The sequence below is a fragment of the Gobio gobio genome (assembly GCF_949357685.1).
Source record: "Gobio gobio genome assembly, chromosome: 14".
NCBI classification, from domain to species: domain Eukaryota; kingdom Metazoa; phylum Chordata; class Actinopteri; order Cypriniformes; family Gobionidae; genus Gobio; species Gobio gobio.
In genome coordinates, this window is record NC_137107.1 from 18,209,260 (window position 1) to 18,236,922 (window position 27,663).

The 27,663-nt window shown below is 39.1% G+C and overlaps 3 protein-coding genes across 4 annotated transcripts in view; 1 reads left to right on the forward strand and 2 right to left on the reverse strand.

The window, feature by feature from the left end:
• The first annotated feature begins 530 nt into the window (after positions 1-530).
• Positions 531-7,298, forward strand: LOC307137607 (15-hydroxyprostaglandin dehydrogenase [NAD(+)]). 2 transcript variants are annotated; one of them, XM_079835372.1, is made up of 8 exons: positions 531-593; positions 757-866; positions 3,359-3,482; positions 3,648-3,754; positions 5,281-5,377; positions 6,551-6,627; positions 6,709-6,872; positions 6,969-7,298. In XM_079835372.1, the coding sequence occupies exons 2-8, from the start codon at positions 768-770 to the stop codon at positions 7,117-7,119; spliced, it is 819 nt and encodes a 272-aa protein (XP_079691498.1). In that variant the 5' UTR covers positions 531-593; positions 757-767; the 3' UTR covers positions 7,120-7,298. The 2 variants fall into 2 exon arrangements, with proteins under 2 accessions (XP_079691498.1, XP_079691497.1); XM_079835371.1 differs by lacking the exon at positions 531-593 and having other exon boundaries at positions 744-866.
• Positions 7,299-7,694: 396 nt separating this feature from the next.
• wdr55 (WD repeat domain 55) lies at positions 7,695-18,528 on the reverse strand. Its single transcript, XM_079835370.1, has 8 exons — positions 18,461-18,528; positions 18,139-18,281; positions 14,225-14,325; positions 13,375-13,462; positions 13,071-13,250; positions 10,137-10,236; positions 9,487-9,656; positions 7,695-8,340 (listed from the first exon to the last, which is right to left on the reverse strand). The coding sequence occupies exons 1-8, from the start codon at positions 18,503-18,505 to the stop codon at positions 8,001-8,003; spliced, it is 1,167 nt and encodes a 388-aa protein (XP_079691496.1). The 5' UTR covers positions 18,506-18,528; the 3' UTR covers positions 7,695-8,000.
• Positions 18,529-25,553: 7,025 nt separating this feature from the next.
• The window catches only part of chm (CHM Rab escort protein), a 92,366-nt gene continuing 90,256 nt past the window's right edge, over positions 25,554-27,663 (reverse strand). Inside the window, exons 14-15 of the mRNA XM_079835373.1 lie at positions 26,388-26,545; positions 25,554-26,283 (exon numbers count right to left, since the gene is read on the reverse strand). Coding sequence (XP_079691499.1) covers positions 26,014-26,283; positions 26,388-26,545 — 428 coding nt within the window. The 3' untranslated portion in view covers positions 25,554-26,013. The remainder of the gene's footprint in view (positions 26,284-26,387; positions 26,546-27,663) is intronic.

A 27,663-nucleotide genomic window follows, 5' to 3' on the forward strand; every position in this document is an offset into this window, starting at 1 on the left:
TATTAAAATCTTATTAACATTAGTTAATGCACTGTGAACTAACATGAACAAACCATGAACAGCTGGATTTATATTAACTAATGTTAACAAAGATGAACAAATACAGTAACAAATGTACTGCTCATGGTTGGTTCATGTTAGTTAATACATTAACTAATGTTAACTAATGACCATTATTCTAAAGTGTTACCGCAAAAGTAATAAAATACAAAGTAGCCTATTAGTGTTATAAATGTACATACATTTAAAAAAGAAAATGAAAATACAAGACTTTGCTGGATTTACGCATCCAGTTAAAACGCATCATCACAGTGAAAAGGCCCATTGTGTTGCTTCAACTCATTAATTAAGCAATTTGAAAAAAAAAAAGGTTTCTTTATTCAGAGTGTTTTCATAAGAACATCTGATAGTTGAACAAGACACCTCATTTTACATTTAGCCTATACCACCAAAAACAATGCGTAGTTCACAGGCACGATGAACACCCGCTATGTTTGAGTTTTTGTGGTTAACTCCACCCATTCACCCTTGCCTCTCGTTAAATCGTAGTTAGTCACACTAGTCATTATTGATAGACGCTGCCGGACGCACAGGTAAAAAAAACAATGCAATTTTTTTCTGGTTTCCTGAGTCTAGAAAAAAGTGTAGCAGCATATTTCATGGAAAACATCAAAGGAACTGACGGTCGCGTGTCGGAGGCGTTCTGTCGCTTCACTCATTTACCCCATTCAGTTGAACGCTTTGTTTCTTTCTCAGGTGTGTGGGTGATGATGATGGATTTAAAGGATAAAGTTGCTGTTGTGACCGGAGCAGCTCAGGGTTTGGGCAGAAGCTTTGTCGAAATACTCCTGAAAAATGGGTCAAAGGTAAAATCTTTTTTTTGTTTTAATGATCAAAAACGTTTTTTTTTGTTTGTATTTGTATCAAACGCAATCACCCGAAATCAACCATCTTAAAAAACAATCCAGTGCTGTAAAGACTCACCGTCGAAGGTCTATGAGTTCCGCGTAAAAGCGTTCCAGATACGAATGCGCGTCACAGAATGACAAATATACGAGAAACAAATCGGAATGTCTTCTGAGGAGATATTAAAAACACTGGACCTTAAAAAAGAAAAACGTTTTTTTTAATACATCGCAGAAAAAAGCCAACACCAGCCTCATCCTGGATAGCAGGCAGGCTGTATAAGTTGAAGAAGTGATAATTAAAATAGGCTAAATTATTGAAAATAAATAAATATGATTCGATATGTCCATTCGTAACGTTTGACCTTTTAAAAATCTCTTTGCTTTTGTAATATAGCTATAGGCTAGGCCTATATTAACAAATAGAGAAACCGACAAAATCTAAAAAACGTTGGACCTAACATTGCTAACACAGATATTGCACAATCCTTGCTTATTGTCTGGCAATAACTGTAGTGTGTGTGATAAGATTGGCTTCAAATGGGACAAAGTTGAAAAACCATGGTGACAGGTGCTACAAGGTTCTTATCTTATTTCTTCAGAATTTCCTGTTTTTAAAAGTAAGGTTGAACCATACATAGCCGATACTGGGGACACAATTTTTAAATCTTTAAAAAAAAAAAAATTATATCCATTAAAATCTAAAAATATACATTTTAAGAATAAATACAAAACATTAGCTTTTATTTTAACAAAAAAATCCGATCAGGCATAACATTATGACAGGTGAAGTGAATAACACGGCACCTGTTAGTAGGTTAGAAGCAGGAAAAATGGGCAAGCGTAAGGATTTGAGTGAGTTTGACAAGGGACAAATTGTGATGGCTAGACGACTGGGTCAGAGCATCTCCAAAACTGCAGCTCTTGTGGGGTGTTCCCGGTCTGCAGTGGTCAGTATCTATCAAAAGTGCTCTAAGGAAGGAACAGTGGTGAACCAGTGACAGGGTCATGACTCCAAGGCTCATTGATACACGTGGGGAGCGAAGGCTGGCCCGTGTGGTCCAATCAAACAGACGAGCTACTGTAGCTCAAATTTCTCTAGAAGTTAATGCTGGTTCTGATAGAAAGGTGTCAGAATACACAGTGCATCGCAGTTTATGGGGCTGCATAGCCGCAGACCAGTCAGGGTGCCCATGCTGACCCCTGTCCACCACCGAAAGCGCCAACAGTGGGCATCAGAACTGGACCACAAAGCAATGGAAGAAGGTGGCCTGGTCTGATGAATCACGTTTTCTTTTACATCACGTGGATGGCCAGGTGCGTGTGCGTCTCTTACCTGGGGAACACATGGCACCAGGATGCACTATGGGAAGAAGCTGAGGCTTTGGGTATTGTTCTGCCGGAAAACCTTGAGTCCTGCCATCCATGTGGATGTTATTTTGCCATGTACCACCAACCTAAGCATTGTTGCAGACCATGTACACCCTTTCATGGAAACGGTATTCCCTGGTGGCTGTGTCCTCTTTCAGCAGATAATGTTCAACGAGTTTGAGGTGTTGACTTGGCCTCCAAATTCCCCAGATCTCAATCCAATCCAGCATCTGTGGGATGTGCTGAACAAACAAGTCCGAGGAACTCAATCTCATTCATGATAATAATCAAGGAACGTTGCTGCCATACCATGGGTGCAGCAGGCGCAATGATATTACACAGCGCTTGAATATAGGCTAACTTCCGCCAAACAACATGACAACCTGCTTGCACAGGGAGCGTGCTGGGGACTATTTTCAGGCACTGTGTAATATCATTGCGCCGCTGCACCCATGGGACGGCAGGAATTACGCAGGAATGAGAGTATAGTTCCTAGCCATATCGGCCTAGAAAATTGCAACTTTTCATTTTCCGTTGGTCTTCGTACACGATGTAACTACAGAAGAGTCAAGCTTTAAATAGGAAAAATATAGAAACTCTTCTGTCATTTATGAGCGAGATGCTAATGGTCTAATCAGATTCAATGATCTATGCTAAGCTATGCTAAAAATGCTACCGCCAGACCCGGAGATCGGCTAAATGGATTCGAAAACGGTAAAACTCAACTGTTTAACTCTCGGGGAGTTGGAAAATGAGCCAAAAATAATGACAAAATAGTGGAGGGTTCCTTTAAAGGATCTGCTGCTAACATCTGCCATAACATGCACACCTTCAGCTGGGTCTAGTGGAGTCCATGCCTCAACAGGTCAGGGCTGTTTTGGCAGCAAAAGGGGGACGAACACAATATTAGGTCATAATGTTATGCCTGATTAGTGTATATTAGTAGGCTATATTATACGGCCAACAACAAGTCATCCTCATTAAGAAAAAAGATGACATTAAAATGGCACCTACTTGACTCTAGGCTACTCTTCTGTGTTGTACTGTACTATAATAGCTAACACTGACTCATTTGATTCCAGGTGGCTTTAATTGATGTGAATAAATCAGTGGGAAATGAACTGAAGACCAAACTTGATGAGGAGTATGGACGTGACAGAGCTGAATTTTATGCTGCTGATGTCTCATCAGAGGAAGATTTTAAAGGTCTTTCAAGATGTTTTATTATCTGGAAATTATTACACGACCCTGTGACTGATATGACTTACAATATCAGTTGTCAGTTACAGGACAAACAACTTCACAGCAGATAATAAGAACAGTGATAGAAAGTGAGGATATCTTATGAATGCTACACATTTTTCTTTACAGGAGTTTTGGAAAAAATTGTAGAAAAGTTTGGCCGCATAGACATTATGGTCAACAACGCAGGGATCATCAATGAAAAACACTGGGAAAAAACTATTGCAATAAACCTGGTAGGAGTCTGTCTGTCTGTCTCTCTCTGTCTGTCTGTCTGTCTGTCTGTCGTCTGTCTGTTATCTATCTTTTGTCTGTCTGTCTGTCTGTCTGTCTCTGTCTGTCTGTCTGCCGTCTGTCTGTTATCTATCTTTTGTCTATCTATCTATCTATCTATCTATCTATCTATCTATCTATCTATCTATCTATCTATCTATCTATCTATCTATCTATCTATCTATCTATCTATCTATCTATCTATCTATCTATCTATCTATCTATCTATCTATCTATCTGTCTATCTGTCTGTCTGTCTGTCTGTCTGTCTGTCTGTCTGTCTGTCATCTATCTATCTATCTATCTATCTATCTATCTATCTATCTATCTATCTATCTATCTATCTATCTATCTATCTATCTATCTATCTATCTATCTATCTATCTATCTATCTATCTATCTATCTATCTATCTGTCTGTCTGTCTGTCTGTCTGTCTGTCTGTCTATCTATCGTCTGTCTGTTATCTATCTATCTGTCTGTCTATCTATCTGTCTGTCTGTCTGTCTGTCTGTCTGTCTGTCTGTCTGTCTGTCTATCTATCTATCTATCTGTCTGTCTGTCTCTCTCTCTGTCTGTCTGTTATCTATCTATCTATCTGTCTGTCTATCTATCTATCTATCTATCTATCTATCTATCTATCTATCTATCTATCTATCTATCTATCTATCTATCTATCTATCTATCTATCTATCTATCTATCTATCTATCTATCTATCTATCTATCTATCTATCTATCTATCTATCTATCTATCTATCTATCTATCTATCTATCTGTCTGTCTGTCTGTCTGTCTGTCATCTATATATCTGTCTGTCTGTCTCTCTCTCTGTCTGTCTGTTATCTATCTATCTGTCTGTCTGTCTGTCATCTATCTATCTGTCTGTCTGTCTCTCTCTCTGTCTGTCTGTTATCTATCTGTCTGTCTGTCTGTCTATCTATCGTCTGTTTGTTATCTATCTATCTATCTATCTATCTATCTATCTATCTATCTATCTATCTATCTATCTATCTATCTATCTATCTATCTATCTATCTATCTATCTATCTATCTATCTATCTATCTATCTATCTATCTATCTATGTATCTATCTATCTATGTATCTATCTATCTATCTATCTATCTATCTATCTATCTATCAATCTATCTATCTATCTATCTATCTATCTATCTATCTATCTATCTATCTATCTATCTATCTATCTATCTATCTATCTATCTATCTATCTATCTATCTATCTATCTATCTATCTATCTATCTATCTATCTATCTGTCTGTCTGTCTGTCTGTCTGTCTGTCTGTCTGTCTGTCTGTCTGTCTGTCTGTCTGTCTGTCTGTCTGTGTCATCTCTGTTTATCTATCTGTCTGTCTATCTGTCTGTCTGTATCATCTGTCTGTCTCTGTCTGTATAATGTGTCTGTCTGTCGTCTGTAGTTTGATCTATATTTGCTTCGGCTCATCATTTTGTTGTTCATGTTGTCATTTCAGGGTGGAGTGGTCAGGGGTACTTATCTTGCTCTAGAGCATATGAAGAAGGAAAATGGTGGTAATGGAGGAGTCATTGTCAACATTGCATCTATGGCAGGTTTGATACTGTCTCTATAAATACATAGACATGATGAAGTTCCAAACAAAGGTTCGGGAAGAGCCTGATCATTCAGTCCTGCAAATCATCATTACAAGAGTGTATAAGCAGCAGTCATAGCACCATCCCAGCAACAATTCTTCTGGCATATGGCCCCGTCCTGTCCCGGGAACCACGTCCCAACCCATTGAACTCCAGATCTCAGACTAAACCCTATCTCTCACTGGCACAGCAGTGATTTTTTCCTCCGCTCCAAAGGGAGACCTCTCGTTTGTCAGCCGACCTGCATTATATTTCCCCAACGACGCAACAGTGAAACGTATTCTGCATGGGGGGAGGGAATAAATCCATTAAAGTCTTCTCTCCTTATATCACCCAAGTATTCACAGTTGATCGCCCAGCTTGCTGTCTTTGGTAAACACTTTTTGGGTGGTTGAGCTCAGAGCTCGAGCCGAGCCTCGGGTTCGACCCTCCGTTGAGGACAGCAAGCCATGTTTGTTTACCATTAACTATTCAGACTGGATGGGAAGGTGACCTTGTCAAATAAAAATTAAAACATAGAAAGCGTTTTAATGAATTTATTCTAAGACCTAAAAACACGTTATGTAAAGTTAAATGAATAGTTCTAAAAATGGAAATTGTGTCATCATTTACTCTTTTGAACAAGTGATGTTTATTCACGATGACTTTCAAAGTCGCTCTTCAAAACCTTTACCCTCTCCGGTGGAATGAGCTGCAGTGCAAACCTCCACTCGAAGTGTTGAGAACCGCACATCTTTCACAAGAGGCAGCTCAAACACACCTCTTCCTCAAGCACTTAACCACTTCACACCCTTAAACCACACACACACACACACGTCTCCTCTCTAGCTTGCTTCATGATCTTGACTGCGAATATTGTTGGCTATTTGACAAATTGCTTTTGTTCTTCTGTTGTATGTCACTTTGTTTAAAAGTTTAAATGTAAAATTACCTCATGTTATTTGAACCTGTATGACTTTTTTCTTCTTCTGTGGAACACAAATCAAGATACTTTGAAGAATGTTTCCACTGTTTTTGTTCATACAACGAAAGTCCGTGGGGTCCAATGTTGCTTCAGACCCCAATGGACCTCAAAAATACACTGTCGCTTTAAGGACATGCCTTGACTGAATCTTTGCATATCGGCTGCAGGTCTGGGCCCTTTACCAATGACGCCCATCTACACGGCAACTAAACATGGCGTGGTGGGATTTAGCCGTGCCATGGCAGTATGTATTTCGAAAAATAACGCATAAATCATTCAAATCTTTTTGTGGAAGAGAAAGTCTTTGATTGCATGCGTCAAACAGGCCGCTTCCCAGATGGTTGACTATGGGGTGAGAATCAACATCCTCTGTCCGTGGTTTGTGAAGACCAGTCTTCTGTCCTTCTTGAATTCAGAAGAGCATACTGGAAGTTTCTTTCCACTGAAAGGCTTTACAGAGAAGATGATAGAGAACCACGGCTGTCTGGAGTGAGTTTACACATTTATCCTTCCTCCCAGGAGAGAGATGCATAACACATTTAAATTTGAGTGCTGTACAGTCATGTGATTGTAATTTCATTACAGGGTTGATGCTGTTGCCAAGGCCTTCCTTATTCTGGTGAAAGATGAGAGCAAGAATGGAGAAGTTCTGATGATTGAGCCTGAGGGTGCAGCTTTTATTTCCTTTCCTCAACGGGGCAAAGACTTTCCATGTACTCCAGTCAGCCTAGAGTAGCCAATCAGCTTCTTCCTCTGACCCTGGTGTACCTGTCCCAAGCCCCTGCGCAAATGGATGGACTTTAATTTGGGATTAAATCTTTTGGCAGAGCTTGTATACTTTAATCTGGCTTGCCAATCAAGGCATTTGAAGAAAACACACCCAATTCAAGTCGAGACAAAATGTAAACCTGAAAACCTTCTGCCAAGAATGGCCTTATAAAAAACATTTTGACGAAATCAGCCAGTGTAAAGATTAGCTGAGACTAGCTAAAAATTAAAAGATTTCTGAATTATTCTTTGGTACTTCTTTTTGATTGTTACAATCACAAATTTCTTAATTTCCTTTGGTGTATATTTGCTTTTATGGCAGCATACACTTAAGCTAGCATGAATTGATGGTCATATCTATAATCACACACTTTGTTAAAATATACCTCAATCCCCAAATTTGTAGTTCTTTAAAAATGTGCATATGTTCAATAAATAAGCTACTTCATTTAATATCATGGTTGTGTTGAATGTTCATTGGGTTTCCTCAGGTGAAAGTTAGAGTCCTCAGTCACTTACTAAAGTTAATAACATACACCCTTAACTGTTCAGTTAAATGCTGTTTAATAATTAAATGACCAGTTAAGGAAACCATAATCAGTATTAAATAAAATTAAATACTGAAGTAAACTTGTCTTTTGCTACACTCTTTGGCCAATAAATGTTTTTGTGTTGATTTATTAAGGAGCCGTAACTCAAACAAGAACATGACAGCATTGCATATATTTGGAAATTGAGGCTCCCCTAATATTATACAAATATAAATGTGAAACAGATTCAGATGTAAATCTGAAAATATACATTAATTATACAACAAATTGCAACACAATACTACAAAATAAATTATATTCAGTCACTTCCACTGTCACTGTCATCGTCGTCATCCTCCTCCTCTTCTTCTTGTTTACCGTTTTCCTCAGTTGTGTCTAAAAGGCCGGAGAAGAAATTCTGTCCCGTATCAAAAGCTTTATTGCTCAGAGCTTTGAGGCGTCTGTCTTTTTTCTTTCTACGTCGATAATCGTTTACTTTCATATCGGGTATGCTGGAGATGTCCCAGAATTTGATCAGCTCATCATGAGCGCAGCTCGCCAGGAAACGTGCGTCTCTAGATCGTGCAATCTCCTCTATGGCTTCACCGACATGCTGTCCGATACTGCCCACCACACGGTTGGGCAAGATACTGATGGCTCTGCAAAATGTAATCATTAGTTTTACTCATTTTATTGGATGTTATACACACACATGCATATGCACTGATCAGGCGTAACATTATATCCTAATATCACACCTGCAAACTTGTCGCTTTTCGGCGACAATCGCCGTTTTCTTGGTCAATTGAGTCATTTACGGGAGTTTAAAAAAACGGCGGAAAGACGTCAATATAACTGCTTGTAAACTAAACAATGTCATGTAACATTAGCATCACATTTACCTCAGGTAGTCATTCAGTGTCCACAGAATTTTATTCACTAGAGAAATCAACTCTTTCACTAAATATATGCTCTATATTAGCCTATATATTCATTATATTCTACTTAACTTGTTAGTGATGTCTTGATTATTCAATGCATGTTAAATAAACCTGTCATGAAAATGACAGACACTGTGTATAAATTATTATATTTCAACAACGAATTGGAGAAAAAAAACTATTTTATAATTAGATTTAGAAGTTAATGCAAAAACGCCTTATGTGAAAGTTTACATGTTTGCATACAATGTGTTATTTGAGTGTTGATTATTAGACCTAAAAATAAATAGCAACTGAATTTAGGCTAATAGTTTGGGCTCTGTTGTTAACATTTAATATTAATGTGCAAGTAAGGGCTCCCTATATAATTTACAGAAATATCTTCAATAAACTTTTATATATAATTTAATTAATTCAAGGACAGACACTTTTTTTCTTCAATTTTGTAAAACTGCTGTACCGAACTCGTACCGAACCGTGATTTCAAAACCGAGGTACGTACCGAACCGTCAGTTTTGTGTACCGTTACACCCCTACTGTCAGTCTTTTATTTTTTTTGTGTCATGCTTCACAACACTTCCTTGAGTTCCAGGCGTTTCCATGTTGTAAATAAAATCATTTTTAAGATATTAAATGTGTCATTCTCTTTAAGTCACGCTCAGAAATGTGTCATTTGCATATTAAATGCTTCCAACATATCAACTTTGAGGACAATGTTAATTTGCTGCCTAATATATCCCACCCACTAACAGGTGCCGTAATGAAGAGATAATCAGTGTTATTCACTTTACCTGTCATAATGTTATGCCTGATCATGAACAAAGAATGTAATGTCACAAGATATCTGTTCCAAACGTGCCTCACCTGATCACTCCATCAGTAGAGGCAGCACACAGTATGCTGTCTGTAATGGGGACGATACAGTCCAAAGACTCGGCCTGAACGGCGAAACGGTCACTGGTGGCACCAAAACCATTCCAGTTGAAAATGTATATTGTGCCCTCACTGGATCCACAAACAACTTTACGGCCTCTCTGCGGGAAAAAAAAAAGAAGTTATATCGTGATTAAAACTACATTACCCACCTTATTTGTAACCTAACCGTGGCCACATCCATTTTTACCTTGAATGTGCGAGACTTCCAGTGTCAGCTGCTTCCAGTTATTTTTACAGTACAAAAACAGTCTATTATGTAAACTGGTATATAAAAGTGCAAATAGCTTTAGTGTTTACTGCATTTCATTATTCTTTTAGTTATATACTAATAGCAGCTAATGAATCGATAGCCTCACACATTCAGGGGAAACGGTTTACTCAGCGATGAAAATCAAGGTGGATACAATAGTTAATTCAATTCGACAAGCAACACTCCAAGTGCTGATATTAGTTTCTTATGACCGTGTTTGTTCAATTCTGTAGATCACAACACTGTAAACAAGGCAAAAACAAAGAAAAAAGCAGAAGACATGGCGTCTAAAATGTTAATTAGCAATACTGATATTGTTTAGACTTACTTTCATAATAGAAACAGAGGTAAGATCTCCATTTTGGAATTCAGAAAGAAGTTCAAATCTTCGTCTTTTGATATTGAATACACCCATAGTACCATCGCCACTGGAAGAAAAAGAGTTATAGATATACAGCCATGAAAAAACATCAGATTTGATCAAATTTATACATCAGATGATTAAGCAATTGCACATCTATTGTAGAAAGAACACTGCAATACATAAAATATGTTTAAGCAAAGAGAGCATAAACGCATCTTTCAAGCCAAAAAAGCAGTAAGACGGGTTGGAGATATGGATGAGCCCGAAGCCTAATTCTGAATTCAGAAAGGCACAGGACTCAGGAGCTCCTAAAGGGACATGGTAAGGCTTGCTGCGCTAGTCAGTTATATTACAGTACATACGATTTCTGACAGGACGATGGCGGAACGCCATTGACAAATATCTTATTTAGTAAAATCAGTACCGCTGCTCCCTATACACAGAGTATGTGTGATTGCGTATTGGAAAGCGAGAGAAAATAGGGAGTGTGCATTCAAAAGTGATTTCAATACTCTGCATATTGATAGCGGCTCTCTTATGCCCGCAAATTTTATACTATATAACTACTATATAATTGCGAGAGAACGCAAAAGCATCAACATTTTTCCTCCCATCTCACAATTTTTTCAATCATGTCCCTTCATGGGTGCCGTAGAATGTGTTATTTCCTTTACAAGCACAGGCACATCACATTCCACCTTTAGGCACATCACTAGTTGGAGACATTTTAAAGAGGAAATACTATGCTTTTTTACATTTTACATTAAGGTTTAGTGTGTAATGTTGCTGTTTGAGCATAAAAAATGTCTGCATAGTTATAAAGCACAAAGGAAGTTATTCTCTATAATCAGTAAGCACTGTTTCTGAAAGTTCTGAAGTTTCACCTCCATTGCAGCCTTGAGTAACAATATCCCTCATTTAAATAAGGCCGTATGGCTTTCCTACATAGAGACAGAGCGACACGCGTCATAATCTGAAGGCCACGCCCACCGGGGGGGGGGAAACAATCGAACGCTCTCCATTGACTTGCATTGCGTGAAGCGGCCTCCTTGTCATTTCGGACTTATAACAAAAAGCAGAACAATGTCTAAAAGTGGATATGTGACAAAGTGTACAGCAAACAAGCTAAACAAAACCCACAACCAAAAACCCAGAAGTTTTTATAAGCTGTTGACCCAAAAAACGAGCGTTTAAGGACAAAAAAGTTGATACAGGCCATTGAGACCGAGCTCGACACGTTATATTACACTGAGAACTACACCCACTACAGGGGAACGTAATCAGCGACAGGAAATATTATATATAAACCTGACATTTGGATATTTGACTTAACAGTGACAAAATGTTTACTGCACACATAGGCATACTGAGTGTCAGGATCCCAAAATTTACCCATTCTTCCTCCTGAAGCGTCCTGTTTTACTGCCTTTACCCGCTTTTGTCTCCTTAAAATCTCGTTTTTTGGGTCGACACCTTATAAAAACTTATTTCTGTGTTTTTAAGCTTGTTTGCTGTACACTTTGTCACATATCAGCTTTTAGACATTGTTCTGTTTTTTGTTATAAGTCCAAAATGACAAGGATGCAGCCTCACGCAATGCAAAGTCAATGGAGAGCGTTGGATTGTTTTCCCCCCCGGTGTGGGCGTGGCCTAAATATGCTCTGTCTCTATGGTTGTTTATGAAATGAAAAGCTACACACTCCATCAATTAGGGTTAGAAGAACTGTTGACAAACAAATAACATGCTAGAAACATAATCACTGTAATAATGATTCAATCAGACTATTTAAATCCAAAGCACATCAGCTGACCACAGGGGTTCCTCAGGGCTCAGTGCTTGGACCTCTCCTCTTCTCCATTTACACTACATCATTGGGACCCATCACACAGGCACATGGCTTCTCATACCACTGCATTGCTGATGACACTCAGCTCTACCTTTCATTCCAACCAGACGACCCCACAGTAGCTGCAAGAATCTCCAGCTGTCTGGCGGACATCTCGGCATGGATGAAAAAACATCACCTGCAGCTCAACCTGGCAAAGACTGAACTGCTTGTCTTCCCTGCCAATCCGACAATACAACATGACTTCACCATCCAGCTAGGTTCATCTCGGATCACTTCCTCAGGGTCGGTCAGAAACCTTGGCGTAATCTTTGACGACCAGTTGTCCTTCAAAGACCACTCGGTCATGCAGGTTTGCGCTCCACAACATCAGGAAGATCAGACCTTTCCTAACAGAGCATGCAATCCAGCTTCCATCGTCCAGGCCCTGGTCATTTCTAGGCTTGACTACTGCAATGCGCTTCTGGCTGGACTTCAATCATGTGCGATCAAAACGCTCCAAACTATCCAGAATGCAGCAGCACATCTGATCTCCAACAAACCCCAAAGGGCCCACATCACACCACTCTTCATCTCTCTGCACTGGCTACCACTCGCTGCTCGCATCAAGTTCAATGCGCTTACGCCCGCTTACAGATCATACTTTGACTCGCTCCTACAAGTCTACTCCCCCAACAGAAGCCTTTGCTCAGCTAAGGAGCAATGGCTTGTGGTACCATCACAGAGAGGCAGAAAATCCCACTCTAGAACATTTACATTCACCCTTCCCTGCTGGTGGAATGATCTTCCCACCTCCATCCAAATTGCAGAATCACTGACAACATTCAAACGACAGCTGAAAACTCACCTCTTCCGCGAGCACAAAAAAAACAACTTTTCCTTATTTTCCTTCTATTTTCCTCTACTTCTTCCCTGCCCTAGTGTGTGATGCTTCCTGTACTCCTCAGTTGTAAGTCGCTTTGGATAAAAAGCGTCTGCTAAATGGATAAATGTAAATCTAAACAGCAACTTTATTTTTGGCTTGGTATGTGTAGATCCCCTTTAACAGTACCTGGAAGTAAGTAGTGTCCTTTTAGCCTGGTCAATGGCGATATCACTAATATAATCCTCATGGTGCTTCAGATCCATAAATGATGTTCCTTTCCTCATGTCCCAAACCTTTAGCGTTCCCTCATCATCTCCTGTCGCAAATATATTCTCATCAACCAGGAGCATGGCATTGATGGGGACACTTAAAAACACATCAAAAACAGACATTAATTTGCTGTTCAAACTCCTAACATTTCAACAGTTTTACAACCAGAATATTTTTTTTTAAGAATGGCTTTATAAAAATAAAGAGGAATATCAGATACTTGTGAGCTTTCGGGATGCGGGTCACTAGTTTTCCAGCCTCCACATCCATGATGTGAACAGCCTTGTCTTTAGACACGCTGAACAATTCTGAAGAACAGAGAGGAGAGAAATCACTGGTAATTGCTGTATAGATGCTGCAGGGATAACATTTTTCCAGGAAACGAGTTAGCATTTCCGGTTTCAATTGTCTCAAAGTCAAACGTTTTTTTTAATGGGTTTTTGGTTAAACGGCTGAAATAACGTCTGTGGTTAACAAGCTCAAGATATTTTTACATTTTATTTTACGGCATAAAATGCATCAGTAATACCCCATATGCTTATTTTTTTTTTAAGCTTTTACATGCCATTAAGCGGTTTCTAACAAGTGGCTAAATGGGACTACAGAGGTTGTGTGGGACATTTAACATCAGCCGAACAGATAAAATCATCTACTCACGAGGCAGCTTTCAGGGTAAAACAGCTCAAACATGCATTTTAGTCTGGGACTAAACTTGAGCCATGTCTGTGAAACCAACCATTAGTGTTTAAAATCACACTCTTAAACTCTTCTAACTCAAACTTTCAAGAAAAATGTTTTTTTTTTGTGTGTGTTTCTTTTTAAGAATGGAAGCTTAACTGGTGACATTGAAGTCATGTGACCGTAATGTAGTTCGTTTATAGCCTTTTTTTACATCCATCAACTAACAATAATCTAAAAGCCAATGAAAATTGTCGAGGGATCAGGGTGATTCTGACTTCCAGGTTGGCCTGTAAAACAAAAAAAGCATCATCCCCGTAACACTCTATTGTCAGTGCTGGGGAAACACTGTAATAAACATTGTAATGAATGTAGAAGAAATAGATGCTCACTCTGTCCATCACTGGAGAAGAGCACTTTCCTGCAGGACTTGAGATGATGCCCTGATGACCACAGCTCTTTGTTTGCTCCTTCCGTGCAGGAGTATGAATATCTGCCAACCAGAGAGAGATGAATTTACACTGAACTGCACCAGTAATTGTCAATTTAGATTTGATCTACTGTATTTCAACAACATATTAGCTAGAATTTTGCTCATTTTGATCAGTGAATTTCCATTTGTTGACAGGCAACTTTATTTTCCTTTTCTTTTTACAGAGGGGATTTTGGAAATCTCTTTTTATCACTCAATAAATCAGAAAATACTGTCAACAGCCAGACAAAAAATAACATAAAATACACCATGTTTTAGGAATAAAATGTTATGTAAATCAGTTAAAGGATTTATCGGAGAGTTTAGTTAACACGGAGTACAAATAGCCCCACCTTGTTGGCAGAGGCTATTTACACTAACTCCGCCCACTGATGTCTGGTTGAGCCAAACAAAACTTACCAAAGACGCTGCATTGCCATCAATAGGGTAGGGGTAAGGCACATGGCAGAAAATTGACGCAAATCGACTGGTGTTCGAATCTGGCTTTTGCCGACCTCGCACTACTCCACTTTCCCATCACATATCAGATCAAAAAATGCATTTATTTTTTGTCTGGCTATCACCAGACCAAGCTCAATCTTTTAAGATTCAACATTAGTCTGGGGAGTCTGCTCTGAATTTTCTACTGCACAAGAGGCATGATAAACATGCATAGTTCAAATGACTCTGTACGCAATTGGATAGTCCTTCAACCAATCAGACCGACGATCCGTCGCTTCTCTATCCGTCATCGTGTTAAACCCGCCAATAGCGCGCAAGGTGGATAAGCCGGTTTGTGATTGGTCCCTGCAGATTTGTAACGGAAGTAGGATAGAAAAATTTAAAGGTTTCCAGCCTGAGATGCAGGGCGAAATCAAATCAGTGGCAGATCAGGCTGGGTTTACCCAGTCTAATTTATTTTCAATAAAAATGAAGAAAATATTCGCAAATTGGAAATATAGTGTCTAATGTGTGCTCAATAATAAAGTGTTTAGGGTTAGATGGGGGTTAGGGTTAGCATCCATTTAATAATTTTAATTAAACTAATGTAATGTACAACAACACTGAGGTGCAAATAGTATTCGTCCCTATTTAGAAGTATAAACAGCACAACTTTTTTTTTTAGTTTTCTATTTAACTTCAGTTATTTATTGCCTTTTGTCTGTACTGTTAGTACTTGAATGTTACACTGCCACTTTCCATCTCACACCGGTTGTATTGCACTACAGGAGCAACTTTTTTTTTTAGTTTTCCATTTAGCTTCCGTTATTTATTGCCTTTTGTCTGTACTGTTAGTACTTGAATGTTACACTGTCACTTTCCATCTCACACCTGATGTATTTGCACTACAGGAACACTGAACTTTTAAGTCAAACAGGTTTTTGTTTTTTTGACTTGTTAATTATTTACCTTTTTATGCATCGTCAGTATTTAAAGGCGAAACTGGCATTTTATCTCTTTTTTTAACATGTTGTATCCGTTACTTTGAACTGTACACATTTACCTAATCATGTTATGATAAATAAAGAGATACAGAATTTAAAGAGTTAGTTCACCCAAAAACGCCGGCGCTACGTCATATTCTCGCGCATGCGTCGTGGAGGCACACACGGAAGACAAGAAGAGGTTGAATAAAGTTGTTATTTTGATTTTTTTGCGCACAAAAACTATTGTCATCGCTTCGTAAAATTATTGTAGAGTCACTGTGGTGAGATAGACTTTGTAACGACGTTATAAGTGCCTTTTATGGGTCTTGGGAGTGTAAATGTACTGAATGCCAATGGAGGCCTTTCTGAAGCCTTTCTCAGCCATCAGCTTTCAACAAAAATATCTTCATTTGTGTTCCGAAGATGAACGGAGGTCTTACGGGTGTCGAACGACATGATGGTGAGTAATTAATGACAGAATTTTAATTTCTGGGTGAACTAACCCTTTAAGTACTTTTTGTCATTTATTATGGTAACAGGTGGTATGCAACACGAATAACGCTGATTGATCAAATCTTACATAGTTAACGTTTATGCCATGGTTTGCGGTTTCATAACAACGCTGGGGCACATATTAGTCAAGGCACAGCAATCTTGTCCAGGAATGTCTTGACCTCGCCTTGACATGGGAGTACCATGCCCACAGGTACCATTCCATTTAGTATGATGTACTTTGTGCGTACGCATCCAATCAGCCTCTTCACGTGGACTCTGAGATGTGCTATCTGGCGTGTCTCCTCCACATCTTCTGCATCCAACCTGGTAGGTCCTCTTGCTCTAACCTCTGCACACATTAGTCCACCGACACCGTCCCTGATGTCAAATTCATGGTCTGCCAACACCAAGTCCCCAGGCAACAGTTTGTTAAGAAGGCCACTATTCTCAGTCACATGCTTGTCACTGACAGGACCTCCCCCAGCCTTGAGAAATGAAAGAGATGGCTCCCCGTGGTGTAATGCCAATGAGGTACTTGAGGGTGTGCTTGTTTGTGTCGTGGGAAAATGTCTGTGCTCTAGCTTTGAGATTTGATGCTCTTCCAATGTTCATTTCAAAGCAGTCCGCAATAACCGCTACACGATTGCCAAAAGCCTCTACAAACTGATGTGACATGGTGGCTTGCAAGCAATGTCTCTCTGGCCAGTGCACCAAAGGGTTGAGATGCTTAAACATTACATATATGGTATCTCCGAACGTGCCGGACACGGTCTTTTGATCTACGGAGAAGAGGTATGCAATGTGCTGGATTGGAAGATTCAGCCTCAGGCGCATCAGAGTTAAGAGGAGCATCTGAAACGGTGAGAGTTTTCGGCTGGTCTGTGGCAGGCAGGGAAGAAGTTGTGTCAGCACACCCATCAGAACAGCAAAACATGGAATTCCAGTGTAGTACGTGACCTTCACGTCGTCGTCTTTCAAAAATCCTCCTCCATCTTCTTTTGAGAGAGCTCTTCCTTCAGTTTCCTTTTCTCCTCCAACAGGCGGTTCATTTCGGCACGCCTACAGCTACAAAAACTACATTCCTGCTGTTCTACAGTGTTGTCTTTTGGGCCAGCTTCATCTATCTGTGAAGCGTCATCGGGTGGTTCAGCCTTAACCATCTCTGATCTCTGATCTGCAGGTTCTTTGTTTTTGCACCCAAAAAGTGTTCTCGCTGCTTCATAACATTAAGGTTGAACCACTGTGGTCATATGGACTATTTTAATGATGTCTTTACTACCTTTCTAGGCCTTGAAAGTGGTCATTAAATTGCTGTCTATTGAGAGGTCAGAAAGCTCTCAGATTTCATCAAAAAGATCTTCATTTGAGTTCCGAAGATGAACGAAGGCCTTACGGGTTCGGAACGACATGAGGATGAGTAATTAATGACAGAATTTTCATTTTTGGGTGAACTAACCCTTTAAGCCCACTCAATACAGCTGAGGGGGCGTGTTCCGGTGGGAAAGTGACATCCATGCATATCCTCCTAAAGTCTTAACATGCACTGCGCATCTGACATTTCATCCAATGCAAACCTGCTGAATTTGGAACTGCACACTAGTGTACTTCTCTTACTACTTCCACCATACATGCGGTTCAGAATTCAGGTTTTGCCTGTACGGTTTTGAACTACTACTAACCTAACCCTAACTAGAAAAGTTTCATAACTGTGGTAACACTGTAGAATGAATACCAGTCACATTACATGGGTTCTTTTTGTTATTAGACGCCTTAAAGTTTCAATGATATCTGTAAAATAAGTTTTGATCAGATTAATATCGTCCAATTTAAAGGGCTTCAGTTTGTAATTGCAACATTAGCATTTGTGGAACCCCATATATAAACACATGCCTGAGAAAAAAAACAAACGTACAGGTATATATCTCCATCAATGTCTCCAGCCGCGAGGATGTCTTGGTTGGGATGGAATGCGATTGTGTTGCCAATCGCCTCTAGTTTGATGTCCTCTGGTGTCTCGCGGATCTTTGGTGCTTTGGGCTCTTCTGCGGTCTCCTCCTGTAAACACAGCGACACAGACAGCAGGCAGGACTGCGTTTAGCGCAGTTTATTGGTTTAAAGTGCCTTTTACGACTTAATTATTAGGCAAGTCGGTTGATTTTAATTGTATATTCAAATATATTCCGATAAATGACGGCACTGAAACGCTTTATATTGTACAACACAGAAAAACGTACTTCATCAAATGAATCCTCGTGCTCTATGGGAGTCGCCATCTTCATTATATGCTAAATATGTCACTTCCGCCCCCTGCTGCACTGGAGTGGCCAGCAGTTTACATATTCCTGCCTCACGTGCTGACATGTACAATTGTTTTGCACACTACAGTGTGTACAACTTCAGTGTTTTGTATATTTTGCATCAAACCCTCTACTTTATTCTAGTTTCACTACTACTACTGTATTTACATAATATATTGTATTTTGTTGAAATCACATCGCATTTATTGATAGTCTATATAATATTTTTATAATGTTTGTGTCCTTACTTGTTTTGTTTTTTTTTGCACTGTCGGACAAGGGAAATCATTTGACTACATTACATCACATGTGTGATATGTATGTGACAAATAAAAGATTTTCAACCTGAAAATGTAGGGTAACACTTTGTTTTACAGTGTCATTGTTACATTGTTACATGTACTTACTATAGTAATAACTATAAATTATACATAATTACATCCACATGATGAACCAAACTAAACCCTAATCTTAGTGTAGTTAATATTACTCATGTATAATTACAGTGTAACCAAATCCAACAATACATGATAAATTGATAATAAATACATTTTGTAATACATTTTAAATAGACATTTAATAGTTACAATAGACATACCGTATTATTGTTATTTCATTTATTTATTTTCCTTTCAACATGTTTGTGTATGGACAGGAGCACAGCTAAAGAAAGCCTCTTTTATGAATAATAATCAAGGGTTTGTGATAAATGCATGCAAAAAACGAATTCCGTTGAGCTCATGTAAGGACATAATGTAGCCACTAGATGTCAGTACAAACACATTAAAGCTTCAAATCAGAAGTGGCGCACATTATTAAGACATAAATTGGTGTTTGTTCAGCGGTTTGACCCTTTAGACTGAATTTTTTTTTTTAACTTTTAAATAAATAAATGATCGATGAATTATGTTTAACAGTGTTCTGTGATGAAAATAAAGATGGTGTAAATGTAATTTTCGAAAATTCTGGAATAAAATCTCCTTTGTATGCTAATTTCATGACTAGCATTTTATGTAGGCTATCCTAAATGTTTACAATTAAATAGTATTTCCTCTTTTTTGGATAACCTGACAAAATTAGAGCTTGACTGGAAATATTTATACAAAAAACTCTGTTCAGAAGTGAATTTAGGCCTGCCTTGATTTAAACGTGGCATCAGCTGTCATACCGCCAATGTTTTCCAATACACCATTGAACTTGATTGAAAATGATTAAACATCTTCATTATGCTTGCATTATTTGCTCTTTGTGTATTTGTATAGAGCATATGGGTCATGTCTAAGCATCCTTTTTGGTGTCCTAGATGCATTCCTTCTCTTCCACCTTTAGACAGCACCTTTCTTGAAGATAAAATCAGACGTAGCCAGAGGCATCTGCTCGGTAGAAAAAAAATGTTTGTGTCTCAATCCTTAATTTGTTGAGAAACATTTTACAACTCCTCAGAGTAAGTCCCTAAAGATTCCTCACTGAATGCACCCCATAGTGCCGGAGAAGCACGGCCCCCGCTAGGTGTCTTGCCTGTGGCACATTCTACCCTTTTGCGTTTGAATGTCAAGACTCTCCAAGCAGAAAATTGATTCCCAATGATGCTATTGAGCAGGCAGGTCACTCAAGAGAGAAGAAAATAATCTCATGCCCCCAAAACAATGAGATGAAACCAAAATGCTGGAGATAAAGGATTGTCATGAAATTACGAAAATTGAGGAAATCGATCACAGAGCATGAAGCAGATATATGGACACTCATAGGTTCAAACCTAAATAAGGGCATGTTTGAGATCTCAGGTTCTCATGTCTCAGCTGGGGGAAATTATCAGTAGGTCACTCTCAGGAAATGATGAATTAACAGTAGCCTATATTGAACTTACATTATTTGAGAGATTCGAGCAAAGGCAAAACAAATAATGAAATCATGTTTTTTAATCGGAAGAAATTCCCTTTATTAGAGTTATATAGATTTTGTAAAATTTTAGTTAATTTTTTTTTTTTTTTTTTCATATTTTAGGGAAAATGCGGCACTCATCTTGTCCCCATGCATGTTCTGTTCAACTCCGTTAAAATGGTTTGATCCGAAGGAATGGCAATATTTTTTTTTGGCTCTGTGGTTCAAACAGAAGTACGTTTCTTTTAAAAAAAATTTTTTTTTTATAATTTCATTATGTTTACATTCACATTGGCTTCATAAAGCTTAATAGTTCAACTCTGTTATGGGATAAACACCACTTTTTAATCTCCAGAACACAGCCTGTGAATAATACGGTGTGGTGCAATGATACCTGCTGTGAGGCCATTATTGGACATTCAATTTTGAATTCTAAAATGACAGTAACGGGGTTGAAATAAAGCAGTGCTTTATCACAGGACAGTGATAAAGTAGTGCATCATCACAAGGACTCGCAGTGGAGCTTCAAAATAATGCTGTAAGGCCATTATTGGACCCTTTTGCTAGCCTAGAAATCTAGACGCACCCTAGCGGCAGCAAATCGAATTCGCAGCCAGGATAGTCTAGCAACTCTCCGTTGGTTTGCGAGCTGGAAAATCAATCACATCGTGTATAGAGTCGGTGGGCGGGCTTAACATAATGACGGCCAGTGTAGGGGGTAACGTATTACAAGTAACTTCAGCTACGTAATCAGATTACTTTTTCAAGTAACTAGTAAAGTAATGGATTACTTTTCAAATTTACAACAAAATATCTGAGTTACCTTTTCACATTTATTTGACAAACAGCTCTCCTGTCCCCATGTTGAGGAAAATCGAGAGAGGTGATTGTAGTTCTCGACTAAATGTGAGCATTTACTAATCTCACTTGTACAAAAAAGATTCAGTATTCCTCAAAATTAGTCAAAGGCAAAATCAGAATACTATGCAAACCTCCAATAATTAAATATTAATAAAACAAATATTTGTATGCATTTAATTTCACTTTATTGAGCAATGTCTTGCTGCTGACCTTCGATGATTCAATTAAACCATTAGCAAAAATGACTTTAGATTTTTTGTAAGTAAATGTTCGACTTTTTTTCTCCTGCGTCCTATTCTTCGATCTTTTATCCTATAATGTGTCCTATTCTTATTATTTTATCCAGAATGGCAGCACAGCTGAAAAGTTTGTTTGAGCTGCGCCCTCTACTGTACACGTGTGAATTAGCATTTTTACCTCAGCCTGAGGCTTATTATTTAAATTTTGGTGTGAAAGGGTCTTTACATTTGCACAAAAATAGAATTTTTTTCTTATAAAAAACAGAAAAAGTAACGCAAAAGTAATGTAATGTAACAGATTACTTTTCTTAAAAAGTAACTAAGTGACGCTTTTTAAGGGAGTAACGCAATATTGTAATGCATTACTTTTCAAAGTAACTTTCCCCCAACATTGATGTGGTCTATCGAATCAGCTTTGGCCGCGCGACTCTGGAAGACTTGGAGTTCAGCTTTTCTTTGAGAAAGAACAAAGAACGGCACTGAAGTCATTCTTAAGAAAGGAAGATGTGTTCGGAGTTTTAAAAGTTGAATCTATCAACTAGCTCGGCTTCACCTTCTTCGTTGCTCTGGTTGGCTGTAGCGCTGTCCTATTGCGTGCAGAGGGAATTTGAAAGACAACCGTTTATCCCGCCCCTGGGATTGAGCCCTGCCAATGGTGTGTTCCCAGACCCAACATCTTGATGTGGGTCTGGCTTGTCAGGCTACGTTTTTGCGCTAATCTTCAACCCTAGAACATTTGGATTGAAACAGGGTTGACACAAAGCACATTTTTAAAAGAGAAATGGCATGAGTTATTTATATTTATTTAAATAAATAATAATGTGTGATTTATTACAAGGGCACAAAAAACTCAAGTTACCTTTTCAAATGACATGAATTTCAAACTTACAGTAACAGGGTTGAAAGGAAGTAATGCTAATACAGTGTGGCGCAATAACCGCTGAGGCCATTATTAAACATTTTTGCACTGATCTTTAACTCTGAAACATTTAGTAAAACAAATATTTATTTACATATAATGTATGCTTTATTACCAGGCACAAATATCAAATTTACGTATGAATTCCAAAATAAAGTAGTGCTTTAGTATCAGGGCTTTGGGTTCCTAATGATAAATAAATTCATCAAGATTGATAGTTCAGCTCTGTTATGATAGAAACACCATTATTAATCAGCAGCAGAACAGCCTGAATCATACTGTGGTGCAATGGCCATTATTAGACATTTTTGCACTGATCTTCAAACCTTGAATATTTTGTATGTAACAGGGTTGACACAAAACATATTTTTCAAAGAAAAATTGCATGAGTTATTAATAATTATTTCAATTTGATGTATGATTTATTACCAGCCACGATAAACTCAGTCATCTATTCAAATTTATGTATATGAATTCCAAAATTACAGTCAGAGGGTTGAAATACATGATAGTGATAAAGTAGCAGCTGCAGCTTGAAAATACGTAGCGTTTTGCATTCCAAGCCTACACGACTTGTGCAACCATGCATCCTACAAAATGAGTAAATTAAACCTAAGACTGGTTTATATGTGACACACATCACTCTTGACTCGACTCTAAACACTCGTCAGTGCTGTCAGGGGTGTGCTTACTCCCAGCCGCCTAAAAGAATCAGCACACTTCCTCTGGTCTGGGACTAACCTGGGCCATGTGTTCAGCAGTAATTCTTCCCCTCCAGAATGGGTAAATACCCTCAGCAGAGCTCATATCAAATTCCACGGAAACAAAGACAGCAAGCGCTGAGAGGGACGACTGCGCACTCGCAGCCATAATGAGCCATCTGTTCAGCCATGGCAGTGCAAACCAAATGTCATCAAACTGTGCTCCTTCTCTCCCGCCCTCACCTCGCCTTCATAGCAGGTGAACCCACCGCACTCAGAGAGCATCACTAATGCTCGGCGTCACAGTTAACAGTGGAGTTTCGCAGTGAAATCTGTTTGTATCGGTGACAGACGAAGTCAAGTTCAATACTGATCACTTTAAATGCATCTCAGGGAAAATCTATGGGAGTTAAATGTATACTATACTCAATGAAAATAACCAATTAACATGCAAATGCGTAGAATTTGTATATAACATTATGACCTAATATTGTGTTGGTCCCTCTTTTGCTGCCAAAACAGCCCTGACCCGTCGAGGCATGGACTCCACTAGACCCCTGAAGGTGTGCTGTGGTTTCTGGCACCAAGATGTTAGCAACATATCCTTTAAGTTCTGTAAGTTGCGAGGTGGGGCCTCCATGGATCGGACTTGTTTGTTCAGCACATCCCACAGATGCTCGATTGGATTGAGATCTGGGGAATTTGGAAGCCAAGTCAACACCTCAAACTCTTTGTGCTCCTCAAAACCATTCCTGAACCATTTTTGCTTTGTGGCAGGGCGCATTATCTGCTGAAAGAGGACCAGGGAATACCGTTTCCATGAAAGGGTGTACATGGTCTGCAACATTGCTTAAGTAGGTGGTACATGTCAAAATAACATCCACATGGATGGCAGGACCCAAGGTTTCCCAGCAGAACATTGCACAAAGCATCACACTGCCTCCGCCGGCTTGCCTTCTTCCCATAGTGCATCCTGGTGCATGTGTTCCTCAGGTAAAATGACGTAAAAGAGAACGTGATTCATCAGGCCACCTTCTTCCATTGCTCCGTGGTCCAGTTCGCGCTTTCAGCGGTGGACAGGGGTCAGCATGGGCACCCTGACTGATATTTGGCTATGCCGCCCCATACACAACAAACTGCGATGCACTGTGTATCCTGACCAGTGTTGGGGAAAGTTACTTTGAAAAGTAATGCATCACAATATTGCATTACTCCCTTAAAAAGTAACTAATTGAGTAAGAAAAGTAATGCGTTACGTTACTTTTGCGTTACTTTTTCTCACCTGGGCTGGGCTTGTTTTTGGGGGTTTTTTATAACAAAAAAGTTATATTTTTGTAAAGACCTCTTCATACCAAAATTGAAATAAGCCCCAGGCTGAGGTAAAAATGCGAATTCACGCATGAACAGTAAAAGGCGCAGCTCTGCTGTGCTGCCATTCTGGATAATGTTTTAAGTTTTAAGATAAAGTTTTACCAATCTCAACAAAAAATCTAGTAATTTTCAGCAGCAAGACATTGGTAAATTAAATATAAAGGTAGATTAAATGCATAAAAATAGTTGTTTTATTTAACATTTAATTATTGGAGGTTTGCATAGTATTCTGATTTTGCATTTGACTGATTTTATTCATTTTGAGGAGTACAGAATCTTTATTGTGCAAGTGAGATAAATAAATGCTCACATTTAGTCTAGAACTACAATAACCATCATGTTTACACACAACGCCTCTGCACTTATTTTTCTCAACATGGGGACAGGAGAGCTGTCAGTCAAATTAATGTGAAAAAGTAACTTGCGTTACTTTTTTGGAAAAAGTAACTCCGATATTTTGTTGTAAATTTGAAAAGTAATGCGTTACTTTACTAGTTACTTGGGAAAAGTAATATTATTACGTAACTCAAGTTACTTGTAATGCGTTACCCCCAACACTGATCCTGACACCTTTCTATCAGAACCAGCATTAACTTCTATGAGCAATTTGAGCTACAGTAGCACGTCTGTTTGATCGGACCACACAGCCCAGCCTTCGCTCCCCATGTGTATCAATGAGCCTTCAACTTGTCGCCAGTTCACCACTGTTCCTTCCTTGGATCACTACAAGAGCTGCAGTTTTGGAGATGTTCTGACCCAGTCGTCTAGCCATCACAATTTGGCCCTTGTCAAACTCGCTCAAATCCTTACGCTTGCCCACTTTTCCTGCTTCTAAAACATCAACTTTGTGGACAAAATGTTCACTTGCTGCCAAATATATCCCACACACTAACAGGTGCCGTAATGAAGAGATAATCAGTGTTATTCACTTCACCTGTCATAATGTTATGCCTGATCGGTGTGAGATATATATATAATATATCTCACACCGATCAGGCATAACATAATGACAGGTGAAGCGAATATATATATATAAATAATGCAGACATACTAAAATACATCTTCAATTAAATATTTAATGCCAACAACCATTTCTGCAACATACATTTATAGCCATTAGAAATACATATGGATGCGATGACGCAAAACAGTAACAATACAAGTTCTTGGCAAATGAGTCTTGACGCAGCAGTTCCTCACCAAAATCAGCGTTTTTGTCCTCCATTCAAATAACCATAGAATATATAATAGGCACCTTGCTTTAATCCATGCAAAATAGTGAATACTTATGAATACATTCTGAAGAGAATTTTGGTTTTTAAAAAGTAAGTTCATAAACCGCTTACAGTAACCGGTCAGAACCAAATATTGTAAAGGGTATTGAGTGTGAAAATGCAAAAGAAAGGCACATAAAATATATAAAAAAGGGTCGATGAGAACTTGAGACACATTGGTGCAGAACATGATGGATTTCGGATATGCTCAGTGAAATGGTGATTGTAGAGGAAATGAACGGCGTTATTCTTCAGAGGGTGGGGTTGTGTCCAGCGGTGTCTCCTGGGTAACACTGTCCATCTCTGCAGGTTCAGAGCTCTCAGTCGATGGACTCTTCTCATGGGCGGCACCTTCTTCCTCGGCCTGGCTTTTATCCGCTTCTGTCTTACTACTCTCGTCAAACCCTGGCCCTTCGGCCTGCGGGCCGTCGCCATCGTAGATGATGTCCTCTGGGTTGGGTGCAGGCGGACAGAAGTCTTCATCAGGGAGGAGATGATGAAACACTGATTCAGCCTGGAAATAAACACAGAAACAATCACATTTTTGTCTAAATCGACAGCCTGCAGGGAATATCTGATCCGTAGAACGTAGTGTCTGCCTCCCTCTGCTGGACTCACCAGTTTAATGGAGTAGTCGCTGCCCAGGCTGCTATCGGGACCAGTGCACACGTGGGCGTTGCTCGGCAGGCTGTAGCTGCTGCTGTCCAGGGCTGACGTGTCCCTCATGTTGAAGTACACGACCCACAGCACTGCAGGCTTGCTTCTCTCCTCGGCACCTGCACATGATTTTAAGCAATCATTTTGTCTGTCTTGTAAGACATTGACTTTGCATTTTAGATGTCTTGCCCTTGACGATGCCAACAAATTTTAAGCCAGACCTGGGTCAGTCTACATTAGGGGTGATGACAAGGCCTAGATCAGGGGTGTCCAAACTCTGTCCTGGAGGGCCACTGTCTGCACAATTTAGCTCCAACTTGCAACACACCTGCCAGCAAGTTCTAGTAATGCTGTGCTCTTGAAATTTGGATTTTTCCCACCTCGTTCTTGGAAATAACGTCTGGAACACCACTCAAAGTCTGACATTCGACATGTGAACTCGTGGTACATCGATCAACCCCAACCTCAGCAAGACTCACTTCCAAGAAGTTCTGCTTCCAATGAGCATAAGCGTAAAACAAACTTAAACATTAGACATTACGTTTATGTAATAATCCCTTCGTTTTTGCTTTTCGTCAGCGATTTTGTTGTTTTTATTAGCCAAAAAAACCGCAATATGCTCTCATTGTGTCATGGCGACATTATGTGGTCAACATGTGAACGTGGCTCTGATTGCCTGGAACTCACTGAGGTCTGAAGCGGGACATTTCATTTGGGACATTCCCACATCCAACCTCGTCTGGAACGCAGCATCAGACCTTGATTAGCTGGTTCAGGTGTGTTTAATAAGGGTTGGAGCTGGACTTTGCAGGACGGTGGCCCTCCAGGAGCAGGATTGGACACCCCTGACCTAGATGGAATCTTTGCACTTTTCCCAAATGTTCTGCACTGGTTTTGAGGGGAAATCTATTGGAATTTTATATCCGGAATGGATTTAAATGTGGTCAAATGTTTAGGAGCCCGAAAGTACTACACTCAATAATCAAATTAGCAAAATTGTTTAATAAATTGACATGTAAATGCAAGATATTGTAGAAATGTATTAATTTTGGGCGTTAGGATTATATTGGTGCAGATTCTGTTCTTAGTTTGAATGGCGTTATTGTGTCATTTATGTGAGAGAAATCAAATGCTGTTGTGGTGATAAAGGAAATCAACACCAATTAATTTAAAAGAAAGATCATTAATATCATATATTGATATTAAATATTATAAAATAATATAATATATTAATGGA

Coding starts and splice junctions, on each gene's coding strand:
- LOC307137607 (XM_079835372.1), top strand. CDS start 768: ATGATGATGGATTTAAAGGATAAAGTTGCTGTTGTGACCGGAGCAGCT. Junction 5,378..6,550: donor CAACATTGCATCTATGGCAG/GTTTGATACTGT, acceptor TATCGGCTGCAG/GTCTGGGCCCTTTACCAATG. Junction 6,628..6,708: donor GATTTAGCCGTGCCATGGCA/GTATGTATTTCG, acceptor TGCGTCAAACAG/GCCGCTTCCCAGATGGTTGA.
- wdr55 (XM_079835370.1), bottom strand. CDS start 18,505: ATGAAGATGGCGACTCCCATAGAGCACGAGGATTCATTTGATGAA. Junction 13,463..14,224: donor CTTCTCCAGTGATGGACAGA/GTGAGCATCTAT, acceptor TCTGTTCTTCAG/AATTGTTCAGCGTGTCTAAA. Junction 8,341..9,486: donor TCTACTGATGGAGTGATCAG/GTGAGGCACGTT, acceptor TACATTTTGCAG/AGCCATCAGTATCTTGCCCA.